General features: G+C 41.1%; 2 protein-coding genes across 2 annotated transcripts; both read left to right on the top strand.

The window, feature by feature from the left end:
• Positions 1-573: 573 nt before the first annotated feature.
• LOC5505776 (lactadherin) lies at positions 574-2,285 on the top strand. Its single transcript, XM_032374114.2, has 3 exons — positions 574-944; positions 1,269-1,618; positions 2,043-2,285. Exons 1-3 carry the CDS (start codon positions 644-646, stop codon positions 2,184-2,186), a joined length of 795 nt encoding a protein of 264 aa, XP_032230005.1. The 5' UTR covers positions 574-643; the 3' UTR covers positions 2,187-2,285.
• Positions 2,286-10,098: 7,813 nt separating this feature from the next.
• Positions 10,099-12,637, top strand: LOC116613534 (lactadherin). The gene is made up of 3 exons (XM_032374088.2): positions 10,099-10,427; positions 10,727-11,076; positions 11,749-12,637. The coding sequence occupies exons 1-3, from the start codon at positions 10,127-10,129 to the stop codon at positions 11,890-11,892; spliced, it is 795 nt and encodes a 264-aa protein (XP_032229979.2). The 5' UTR covers positions 10,099-10,126; the 3' UTR covers positions 11,893-12,637.

Raw genomic sequence — 12,637 nt, 5'->3', positions numbered from 1 at the left:
GGGGGGGGGGGAGGGGTTTGGGTGGAGAGTGAGATCCTATGTCTCTCGTGACCATGAATTTTACAAAAGTTGAGTGAAACGTGAAACTTGAAATTCGTGAAGCGTGCTATGGCCATGTGACGTAGAATGTCGTGTATCATTCTTACTTCAACAATTGATTGCATTCTTTTATGGATAGAGACGTTCATTTATTTCTCGTTCAGCTTTCATGAGGTATATTTTACTTCTATTAAGAAAATTCATTCTGTGAACTGTTCCTATTATTACAGTAGTCCTTTGTGGAAATGCAACAATTTGGTTCGTAATTGATACTTGTCCGCCTTCACCCATTGTATATATTATGTATAATGGCCCCGTAGATATACAAGTATATCGTAATAAACTAACTTATTGTTAACCACCAATCTTAATCCAATGGTCCAATTCATATTGTGTGCGGCATATTTTTATCTGTTTACGAGATTCTCTCCTGATAAAGCCACCAAGGATGGGAAGGATAATATTATTCTATCATCTCCCAGTTTAAGCCAGCCGGCCAGCATCTTTTATGTATATAGAGTTATCAGACATTTCCAAGCAGGTGCCCTTGATAGCTATCATCCCACCTCATGCTACCCTTCTTTAAAAGTGTATTTATTGCTTTATGCACCTAAAAGACATGCGTTTCTACCTTTGCTTCTTCGTATTCCCTCTCACCTCGGCCATTCAGAAAACAAGGAACTCCATCTTTGGTTACACCCTTCTTGCATCCCCTTTCGACGAGACAGATGTTGAGGAGCTTTGGGAATGCTATAAACTCTGCTATGATGACAAAGAAAACTGCGCCAGCATCAACTACGACATGAAAAAAGGAAGATGCAAGCTTATGAAGGTGACTCACGCAAACATGCCTCGAAGTGATCTCGTGGAAATGGAAAATTCCGTTAACGCGAATATTAGAGAGGGTAAGTTCACGCGGATATTAGAGAGGGTAAGTTCACGCGGATATTAGAGAGGGTAGGTTCACGCGGATATTAAAGAGGGAAAGTTCATTTGAACATAACCTTTTTCACTTGCTTTCCCTTTTGCGTACCAGTTTCGTGTTTTTTTTTAAATTGCGTTATATTTCAATTTTCAAAGTTACCCGAGAATTCTCGCAACGTACAGAAAAACGTTTGTGACAAAAAACACATATATGTCATTATTTAATAGATTAGCTTTTATTCTAAGACTTTTATTTAAGTTAGTTGAGCTTGTTATTTTTTCGAACCTCTGCTTGAATCTGACAGGTATCCTAACAGTTTGCTCTAACATCACCCACCCCCTGGGGATGGAAGATGGAAGCATTCCAGACTCAAGCATCACAGCTTCGTCATTCAGAGGGCACCCCCCTTATAACGGACGCCTAAACAACCAAGCAGTGGGACACATTGGCGCATGGGCAGCCGAAAAAGCCCAAAAAGGCGAGTTCCTACAGGTGGACCTCAGCCAAGTCACGTGGGTTACCCATGTAGCAACGCAGGGGCGCCCGGAAATGACGTCAGCGAATAAGACAATGTGGGCGACTGAGTACACCATTGAATACAGTCTGACGGGAGATCAGTGGCAGAGTTACCAAGACGAGAATGGTGTAATTAAGGTAAGAACACGTGTACAGTCTGACGGGAGGTCAGTGGCAGAGTTACCAAGACGAGAATGGTGTGATTAAGGTAAGAACACGTGTACAGTGTGGAGTACAGTCTGACGGGAGAACAGTGGTAGAGTTACCAAGACGTGAATGGTGGGACTAAGAGGTAATGACTCGTGTACAGTGTCAAGTAGAGTCTGTGACGGGCACCCAGTCGTAGAGTTATTTGTGTAGTGTATGTATTTAGCGCTTACGCAAATCTTATATATAATCAGGGCCGTAGCAGGGGGTGGGGCACTGGGGGCACGTGCCCCCCCCCCCAATATTTTCAAAACTATAAGAAAATGACCAGTAGGGGCGTGGCTGTGCCCCACATTGTTGTCTTAATGTTTCTCTACTTTCTCTCTCTCTATATATTATATAACTTATTTTTCAGACATTCCCTGGTAATTCAGACCGGAACACTGTGGTGAAGAACGAGTTCTCCCCTGTCATCCAAGCGCGCTACGTCAGGATTGTGGTGCAGGCCTGGTACACAAATATCGTTATGAGAGCGGAGTTGTATGGGTGTGAAGGGTAAACTGGGTTGATATACACCTATTTCACAAAAGGTTGTCAGTGCAAATGGCGATTGGCAAATGGCGATTGGCAAATGGCGATTGGCAAATGGCGATTGGCAAATGGCAGTTCTAAGACCAGAAGTGAAGAATATGAATAAATCAAAACAACTATCTATTAAAGGTAACCAATGCTTGGCTCTGACATTGCTGGACTTAATTTAACACCTTTAATTTTAAGAATAATTAGTACCCATAAGCCATTTGGCATTTGCACTGACAACCTTTTGTGAAATAGGTGTATCTTATTTAACGAGCTTTCACACTCGATAAAGCTCGTTTTTTGAGAGCAAAGCTTTTTCGCCAGGATTCCCAGGAAGCGTGTGCGTGTGCTTCAGCTGTGGATTTCAAGGGTTGTTAAATACTCCAATCATTTTTGTTGATATAAATCATTGCTAGTACATGGATGTCTTATTGTCGGGAAAAGACATCCTCAAACGGGCTAGGGCAAGAAATAGCTCATAAAAAGCAATAAAAAAAAAAACAAGGAAAGCACGTAATTTAGCTATTAGTTCGTTGGCTCATAGCTAACCTCCTACGCATTTGTTTTCTGGTCTCTGTCACGCAGTCGTTGTGTACTCAGACACGCAGTCGTTTTGCTATTTGTCACGCGATGTTTTTGCGTGACATACCTAGCTAAAATGTTTTTAGAGAGGTGGTGGATCTTTCATGTGTGTAGATAAAAGAAATTGATAATCTGGAGTCCATCTACAATACAAAAAAAATGGAAATCAAAATAAACCTGCACATTGTACATGTTTTTAATATTATATGAAATGTCTTTGTAATACAAATAAAAAAAGGTGGGCATACATTTCCAAAAAAAATAATATTCACTTTTCCTTGTCCGGCTTTTAACCTGCAATTGCTTCAAAGTTTGCTCTGTTTTGGTGTATCCATCTGCATGGTCTCCCTGTCTAGATGTATCCCATCTGCATGGTTTCCCTGCCTGGGTGTATCCCATCTGCATGGTTTCCCTGTCTGGGTGTATCCCATCTGCATGGTCTCCCTGTCTGGGTGTATCCCATCTGCATGGTCTCCCTGTCTGGGTGTATCCCATCTGCATGGTCTCCCTGTCTGGGTGTATCCCATCTGCATGGTTTCCCTGCCTGGGTGTATCCCATCTGCATGGACTACCTGTCTGGGTGTATCCCATCTGCATGGTCTCCCTGCCTGGGTGTATCCCATCTGCATGGTTTCCCTGCCTGGGTGTATCCCATCTGCATGGACTCCCTGTCTGGGTGTATCCCATCTGCATGGTCTCCCTGTCTGGGTGTATCCCATCTGTATGGTCTCCCTGTCTGGGTGTATCCCATCTGCAAGGTCTCCCTGTCTGGGTGTATCCCATCTGTATGGACTCCCTGTCTGGGTGTATCCCATCTGCATGGTCTTGGTGTCAGGGTGTATCTGCATGGTCTCCCTGTCTGGGTGCATCCCATCTGACATTTCAAAAGCTATTCAACATGCCTATTGAATATTGATGAGAGTTTTAAGCCATTCAAAACACTCGAAGATCGTGTTTAAAATAGCTATAAAATCAAGTAAACAAACAGATAAAAGGAAAGGAACGTCACAACAATTTAGTGAACATTACAATGTTGTGAGCCAAGCTCATAATGGTCATTTACTCATAATCTATAGATACTGGGGGTGGGAATGTTGCAAGTACCGCACCCCCTACTACTACCACCATGTACTTTTTGTCTTGAAGAAGGTAATCTCCCTGGTAACAAAATGAATAGGATCTGTAATTATCTATAACCATATTTTCTAAAAAGAATAATCACGTTTATAGGAGCTCCGTTTTAGGCAAAGCCACCATCTATGGATATTTCAACTACATTTTATCACTTGCCTAACCATTCCATACATTTCTAGCACAGTGGCATACATAATAACGTGTTGGCCAAACCTACAAATGAGTTAAAAGAGCTTGAATAAAGTTGAGAAATGTTACAGTGAGGGATTTACTCATGCAAAGGCCATATGAAGCACACTGGTCACGTAGCAACCAGGAAAGCAGGGGAGGGGGGGGGGTGAGAAAGATCACTGAAGCATTGTTTGTACTAATGCCCTACAGTAGTAGGCCCCAGTCCCACCCTCTTCCGCCCTTTGTGCTAAAGGGGCATCACATTAAAAGAATGCTATAACCTCCCCTGCTATAACCAAGTAGCAAGCCACAAATGAAACGATCTATACATTACTGAAGGCCTGAGTTAGCCCGTGGACACGTTGTGTGACAAACCCCACCCCCCCGGGGGTGGAAGATGGCAGAATTCCAGACTCGTGCAGATATAACAGCTTCGTCATACTTCTTTATATGCTACTCCCCTCATTTCAGACTTTTGGACAACAAACCACGATGTCAGCATGGCAAAAATAACAAACGTGAACCCTGTGTGCGTTTCTATCAGTTTTTATCTACAGGCGCGAATCCAGGATTAAAGTCTAAACTGTGTAGCATAACCTGACAAGCAGGACCTGTCTACTAAAAAGGAGCTTAACACTGTCGCCTCAATAGAATAAAAAACATGCTGCTGATACCTAACGTACTAGCTCTAATCATTTTGACATGTTTGAAGTTAAAGAATGTCGATCAACCACTCCTTTGTTATTGTTCATAATTGAAAATTCTTAACAATTATTCGCCGAGGGAGAAGTAAATAGATTCGCTGAGCATGAGGAGAATAATTGTTTTAGTATACACTTGGCGGGGACTGAACAAGACACATTTTGCTGTAATTATTTTATCGAATTTCCAACTTTGTTTACCTTTAATGATTGTCGCGCGAAACGAGGTATCGCTTCTGAGCGTTGTTTTGATGTTTGTATCTTTTTGAAGATTTTGCTCGCTCTGAACATTGAGGCCACCAAATCCATTTTGTTTTTCCACACACTGTTTTTAACCACCACGAAATACAGAACCTCCAATGAAGACAATTACGAATTTTGACCAATATTATTTTTTAGACTAGTGGGACTAATTCAATCCCGTTTGACTCGTTTTCACGAATTTGTTCCAAGTAAATTATTTTTTCGCTTTGAATCCTCCACAGATGATAAGGTTCAATCACTGAAATAATCCTTTTGATTGTGATACATTTTGTAGGCCTAAACTTTGAGTAACTTGTCGTTTTCCTTCGTAAAAAGTGACGATGTGCTGCTTTTGTTTATCGCAAATAAAATTTTAGCAAACTTAGAATTTGTCGGCGCGCGTTGCAAAATCATTTCGGCGGGAAATTGTCGAAACACAGGGAGTTTGAAGCCGATTTTCCGTAAAGGACAATAAATCTAAATCAATTTTAGCAAAATTGTCATTTTAATGTGAAGCTCGATAATTTCGGGTGCTAAAAGTAAGTTTCTTATATATGGTATTTTCACAAACCGACTCATCCGAGTTTTAGCGGTGAATACTGTCCCATTATTCCGGAATAGCGAACCAATCAGAGCGCGCGTTCTTATAAAGTTCCCGCCAAGTATATACTAAATTTTCAAGGAAACTTAAAAATAACAATCTACGAATGAAGTCTGATACAATATTGACAATATTTGATTGAAAATATCTTGGTTACTTGCTTGAATTAGCCGATGGAAATTGATGCATTGTGTCACTCGGCATTAAGCGGGACATAAAATGGCGGCGTAATTTATTCAGGGTGGTGAAAAGTATTTTCGTGATTCGTGATTGGCCCTAAATTAAATTCGTGATTCGTGAAAAGCCTAAAAATAGATTCGTGAACCGTGATCGGATACTCTATCGTTATCCGTGATTGGGGAATTTTTACTTTTGTGACTTGTGATTTCCCATGAATCTAGCGCAGCACTGATCTATGTATAATTAAATTAAATATTCATGGGCAAAGCAAAAAAATAGGGTTGAGGACTAGAAAATAAGAATCCTCAATTAATTGATTACAGGAAAGAGAAATGATTGGTCATTTGTAGAGCTTCTTGGAAACTATCGATTTCTATTGACAAATTGAATAATCAAAGTTTGCCAAAAGGGTGTCAGAGTTTTGTGTTTATCCGAAAAAAAAGGACACATACTACTAACTTCAATAGCGCAAAAATACTTTAATAAATATAAAAGTTTAACAGACTTTTGAAAAATTCTTTAATAAATATCAAAGTTTAACAGACTTTGTGAAAGCGTGCATATAAAGGCAGCATTGCCGAAATATTGGTGGATTCCTACTGCTCCCAATATTAAGCTACTCCATTATTAACATCCATCTTTCTAGTTATGAGACTCGTGTTAATCAAACTTCACATGCTGATTGGGGATCTTTTTATTGGTGGCCAAGGCAGCGCGAATCGTACTTTAATAGCTGGAACCCCAAACTGACATTATTTTGATCAAAACCAACGCTAAGGAAGTAAGGCGAAATATTTAATAATTATGCTTACTTATCTCATTTTTACAAGTTTTTTTGTTCTTGCTGAAGCAACGAACGTCTGCCAAAAGCCTTCCATGGTATCGTTTTCCAGGAAACGACTTGTAGAACATGTTATCCGTAAAGTGACTGGCAACAACCAAATGCAGTGTTACGCGGAGCGTGAAAACGATCAGCGCTGTCAGAGCATTAACTATCTTTACAACACCATGGCTTGTGAGCTGAATAATCGGACAAAGGACGCGAGACCGGACGATCTTGTGGACTATGATAGCGGCTGGTATATGCAGAGGGATAACAGAGGTATTTTGATTTATTTGTTTTGATCCTTTCAAATATTCCCAATTGTTTTAAACGCATTGCACATTTCATTGATTGAATGAAAATACTTTTTATCGAGGACATTTTTTTTCTAGACAAACTTTCCTATTTGGGTCATGATTAATTTGTCGTTTTGGATAAGGAATTGGAGTGCTTTTTACACAACACTCAATTTAGAATTGACTTTTAACGATTTAATCAAGGCACCATGGCAAATCGCATATTATTCTATTTTAGTGATTTTGATATTTGTTTGAGCCGGCGCGTTTGGTTGCCAATAGGGAATTTTTGCATCGAATTTCGCACGCACAAGACTAGTTGTATTATATTTTGGCCTGCAATAACAAAGTATCGACACAACAAAAAAGCCTAGACTATTGCTCTAGGCTCTTTGGTATTCATTCAGTAAAACGATCTGAAAATAATGCATCTCGTCGTGATGACAAATCAATGTTTCATACTTTTTAATAGAAGCCAAGTACTTCTTTCTAATTAAAAATAAATCCATCGAGGAGTTGCCAGGCAACACATGTGAGGAGATCAAATCAAGCGAGTCATGCGCTAGCAGCGGGTGGTATTAGATAGACATAAGAAACACGGGAACCGCGTCGCTCATGGTGTGTGACATGGAGATGGAAGGTAAGATGTGTCACGCGTGCTGTGTGACATGGAGATGGAATGTAAAATGTGTCACGCATGGTCTGTTACATGGAGATGGAAGATAAGATGTGTCACGCGTGCTGTGTGACATGGACATGGAAGGTAAGATGTGTCACGCGTGCTGTGTGACATGGAGATGGAATGTAAGATGTGTCACGCGTGTTGTGTGACATGGAGATTGAATGTAAGATGTGTCACGCGTGTTGTGTGACATGGAGATGGAAGGTAAGATGTGTCACGCGTGCTGTGTGACATGGAGATGGAATGTAAGACGCGTCACGCATGGTCTGTTAGATGGAGATGAAATTAAAGATGTGTCACGCATGTTGTGTGACATAGAGGTGGAAGGTAAGATGTGTCACGCGTGGTGTGTGACATGAAGATGGAAGGTAAGATGTGTCACGCGTTGTCTGTGACATGGAGATGAAAGGTAAGATTTGTCATGCGTTGTGACATGGAGATGAAAGGTAAGATGTGTCACGCTTGATGTGTGACATGGAGATGGAAGGTAAGATGCGTCATGCGTGGTGTGTGACATGGAGATGGAAGTTAAGATGTGTCACGCGTTGTGACATGGAGTTGAAAGGTAAAATGTGTCACGCTTGGTGTGTGACATGGAGATGGAAGGTAAGATGTGTCACGCGTGCTGTGTGACATAGAAATAAGATGCGTCATGCGTGGTGTGTTACATGGAAATGGAAGGTAAGATGTGTCACGCGTGTTGTGTGACATGGAGGTGGAAGGTAAGATGTGTCACGCTTGTTGTGTGACATGAAGATGGAAGGTAAGATGTGTCACGCGTTGTCTGTGACATGGAGATGGAAGGTAAGATGTGTCACGCGTGTTGTGTGACATGGAGATGGAAGGTAAGATGTGTCACGCACGGTGTGTGACATGAAGAGTGAAAAACAGCGGTTAGGCTACGTTCAAGGCAATACCAGAGGATGCTGAACAATATCAAACTAATTTTAGATTAAATATCGGGTTGAACTCTTTTTCAAGAATTTTTAGGAATAGTGATATTAGTATTCATTAGGAAACTAAGATTACTTTTTTTCTCCGAAGTAAGAAATATTTTGGGGTGGCTTTATACACTAACTTGATAGAATGTGAAACTAAGCAAGAAATGTATTCTATTTCTTTATGATTTTAATTAAAGGGTTCTACAGAGAAATTAGGGCAAAGTTGTTCAGGTTATTTTGGCTCCGCACGATCGCGTATCACCCTGAATTTCTGTCTTCTGCTTCTCATACTAATACCCAAGGAATCATACTTTTCAGAGCTGAATTGTCAATACTAGGTGCTAGCTACTTCCCATATCTCCCCAGGCTCCAACGCCTAACCACCCCTAACAATCTCCCCCACACGCACAACTATCCCTTATGCACAGGTATGTGGAGCTCTAGAAAGAGATAGATCACCGGCTGCATGACTTTAGGGCCTTTAAAAAGTGCGTGCCTAATTATTCTCCGGGATTTTGAGATGTGTCGCTATTTAAATAAAATATGAACGCTTCAAAACAAAACCAAAAATGGAATAAACCTAAAGGGGATGATTTTATCAATTTCTTTTGGTTTCCCTTTAAAGAACAAGCGTTTTTATTTACTTTTGCTTGCAGACTGATAGCTCGCCAGACTAATTCTACCAACTAAACTGTGGGAAGGTTATAAACTGGGCCCCGCTATGCGAATCCGTCGCTATATTTTTATGAGAGTTTAAAACCGGCGCACATAAAAAAAAATCACCAATTTTCAAGAAAGAGAACTTTTATCATTAAGTATGTTTTATTTTAATCCCGATATATAAATAAAAGCCAAATACATAATTACAGATTACAGAATGATATAGCGCCGAGGCGTCCATAACAGTTAGCCCGGGGGGGGGGGGGGGGGGGGAGGGGTTTGGGTGGAGAGTGAGATCCTATGTCTCTCGTGACCCATGAATTTTACAAAAGTTGAGTGAAACGTGAAACTTGAAATTCGTGAAGCGTGCCATGGCCATGTGACGTAGAATGTCGTGTATCATTCTTACTGCAACAATTGATTGCATTCTTTTATGGATAGAGACGTTCATTTATTTCTCGTTCAGCTTTCATGAGGTATATTTTACTTCTATTAAGAAAATTCATTCTGTGAACTGTTCCTATTATTACAGTAGTCCTTTGTGGAAATGCAACAATTTGGTTCGTGATTGATACTTGTCCGCCTTCACCCATTGTATATATTATGTATAATGGCCCCGTAGATATACAAGTATATCGTAATAAACTAACTTATTGTTTACCACCAATCTTAATCCAATGGTCCAATTCATATTGTGTGCGGCATATTTTTATCTGTTTACGAGATGCTCTCCTGATAAAGCCACCAAGGATGGGAAGGATAATATTATTCTATCATCTCCCAGTTTAAGCCAGCCGGCCAGCATCTTTTATGTATAAAGAGTTATCAGACATTTCCAAGCAGGTGCCCTTGATAGCTATCATCTCACCTCATGCTACCCTTCATTAAAAGTGTATTTATTGCTTTATGCACCTAAAAGACATGCGTTTCTACCTTTGCTTCTTCGTATTCTCTCTCACATCGGCCATTCAGAAAACAAGGAACTCCATCTTTGGTTACACCCTTCTTGCATCCCCTTTCGACGAGACAGATGTTGAGGAGCTTTGGGAATGCTATAAACTCTGCTATGACGACAAAGAAAACTGCGCCAGCATCAACTACGACATGAAAAAAGGAAGATGCAAGCTTATGAAGGTGACTCACGCAAACATGCCTCGAAGTGATCTCGTGGAAATGGAAAATTCCGTTTACGCGGGTATTAGAGAGGGTAAGTTCACGCGGATATTAGAGAGGGTGAGTTCACGCGGATATTAAAGAGGGTAAGTTCATTTGAACAAAACCTTTTTCACTTGCTTTCCCTTTTGCGTACCAGTTTCGTGTTTTTTTTTTAAATTGCGTTATATTTCAATTTTCAAAGTTACCCGAGAATTCTCGCAACGTACAGAAAAACTTTTGTGACAAAAAACACATATATGTCATTATTTAATAGATTAGCTTTTATTCTAAGACTTTTATTTAAGTTAGTTGAGCTTGTTATTTTTTCGAACCTCTGCTTGAATCTGACAGGTATCCTAACAGTTTGCTCTAACATCACCCACCCCCTGGGGATGGAAGATGGAAGCATTCCAGACTCAAGCATCACAGCTTCGTCATTCAGAGGGCACCCCCCTTATAACGGACGCCTAAACAACCAAGCAGTGGGACACATTGGCGCATGGGCAGCCGAAAAAGCCCAAAAAGGCGAGTTCCTACAGGTGGACCTCGGCCAAGTCACGTGGGTTACCCATGTAGCAACGCAGGGGCGCCCGGAAATGACGTCAGCGAATAAGACAATGTGGGCGACTGAGTACACCATTGAATACAGTCTGACGGGAGATCAGTGGCAGAGTTACCAAGACGAGAATGGTGTGATTAAGGTAAGAACACGTGTACAGTCTGACGGGAGGTCAGTGGCAGAGTTACCAAGACGAGAATGGTGTGATTAAGGTAAGAACACGTGTACAGTGTGGAGTACAGTCTGACGGGAGGTCAGTGGCAGAGTTACCAAGACGTGAATGGTGGGACTAAGAGGTAATGACTCGTGTACAGTGTGGAGTACAGTCTGACGGGAGGTCAGTGGCAGAGTTACCAAGACGTGAATGGTGGGACTAAGAGGTAATGACTCGTGTACAGTGTGGAGTACAGTCTGACGGGAGGTCAGTGGTAGAGTTACCAAGACGAGAATGGTGTGATTAAGGTAAGAACACGTGTACAGTGTGGAGTACAGTCTGACGGGAGGTCAGTGGCAGAGTTACCAAGACGTGAATGGTGGGACTAAGAGGTAATGACTCGTGTACAGTGTCAAGTAGAGTCTGTGACGGGCACCCAGTCGTAGAGTTATTTGTGTAGTGTATGTATTTAGCGCTTACGCAAATCGTATATATAATCAGGGCCGTAGCAGGGGGTGGGGCACTGGGGGCACGTGCCCCCCCCCAATATTTTTAAAACTATAAGAAAATGACCAGTAGGGGCGTGGCTGTGCCCCACATTGTTGTCTTAATGTTTCTCTACTTTCTCTCTCTATATATATTATATAACTTATTTTTCAGACATTCCCTGGTAATTCAGATCGGAACACTGTGGTGAAGAACGAGTTCTCCCCTGTCATCCAAGCGCGCTACGTCAGGATTGTGGTGCAGGCCTGGTACACAAATATCGTTATGAGAGCGGAGTTGTATGGGTGTGAAGGGTAAACTGGGTTGATATACACCTATTTCACAAAAGGTTGTCAGTGCAAATGGCGATAGGCAAATGGCAGTTCTAAGACCAGAAGTGAAGAATATGAATAAATCAAAACAACTATCTATTAAAGGTTACCAATGCTTGGCTCTAACATTGCTGGACGTAATTTAACACCTTTAATTTTACGAATAATTAGTACCCATAAGCCATTTGGCATTTGCACTGACAACCTTTTGTGAAATAGGTGTATCTTATTTAACGAGCTTTCACGCTCGATAAAGCTCGTTTTTTGAGAGCAAAGCTTTTCCGCCAGGATTCCCAGGAAGCGTGTGCGTGTGCTTCAGCTGTGGATTTCAAGGGTTGTTAAATACTCCAATCATTTTTGTTGATATAAAACATTGCTAGTACATGGATGTCTTATTGTCGGAAAAAGACATCCTCAAACGGGCTAGGGCAAGAAATAGCTCATAAAAAGCAATAAAAAAAAACAAGGAAAGCACGTAATTTACCTATTAGTTCGTTGGCTCATAGCTAACCTCCTACGCATTTGTTTTCTGGTCTCTGTCACGCAGTCGTTGTGTACTCAGACACGCAGTCGTTTTGCTATTTGTCACGCGATGTTTTTGCGTGACATACCTAGCTAAAATGTTTTTAGAGAGGTGGTGGATCTTTCAGTGGTGTAGATAAAAGAAATTGATAATCTGGAGTCCATCTACAATACAAAAAAAGGAAATCAAAATAAACCTGCACATTGTA

The sequence above is a fragment of the Nematostella vectensis genome, chromosome 11 (assembly GCF_932526225.1).
Source record: "Nematostella vectensis chromosome 11, jaNemVect1.1, whole genome shotgun sequence".
Classification (NCBI taxonomy): Eukaryota; Metazoa; Cnidaria; class Anthozoa; order Actiniaria; family Edwardsiidae; genus Nematostella; species Nematostella vectensis.
The sequence above is the reverse complement of the archived record's forward strand: the minus strand, read 5'-3'. Positions and strand labels throughout refer to the sequence as shown.

Excerpts from the sequence above, each read along its gene's own strand:
- LOC5505776 (XM_032374114.2), top strand. The coding sequence starts at position 644 with ATGCACCTAAAAGACATGCGTTTCTACCTTTGCTTCTTCGTATTCCCT. Across the intron at positions 945-1,268 it reads TAACGCGAATATTAGAGAGG|GTATCCTAACAGTTTGCTCT; the intron begins GTAAGTTCACGC and ends TGAATCTGACAG. Across the intron at positions 1,619-2,042 it reads ACGAGAATGGTGTAATTAAG|ACATTCCCTGGTAATTCAGA; the intron begins GTAAGAACACGT and ends CTTATTTTTCAG.
- LOC116613534 (XM_032374088.2), top strand. The coding sequence starts at position 10,127 with ATGCACCTAAAAGACATGCGTTTCTACCTTTGCTTCTTCGTATTCTCT. Across the intron at positions 10,428-10,726 it reads TTACGCGGGTATTAGAGAGG|GTATCCTAACAGTTTGCTCT; the intron begins GTAAGTTCACGC and ends TGAATCTGACAG. Across the intron at positions 11,077-11,748 it reads ACGAGAATGGTGTGATTAAG|ACATTCCCTGGTAATTCAGA; the intron begins GTAAGAACACGT and ends CTTATTTTTCAG.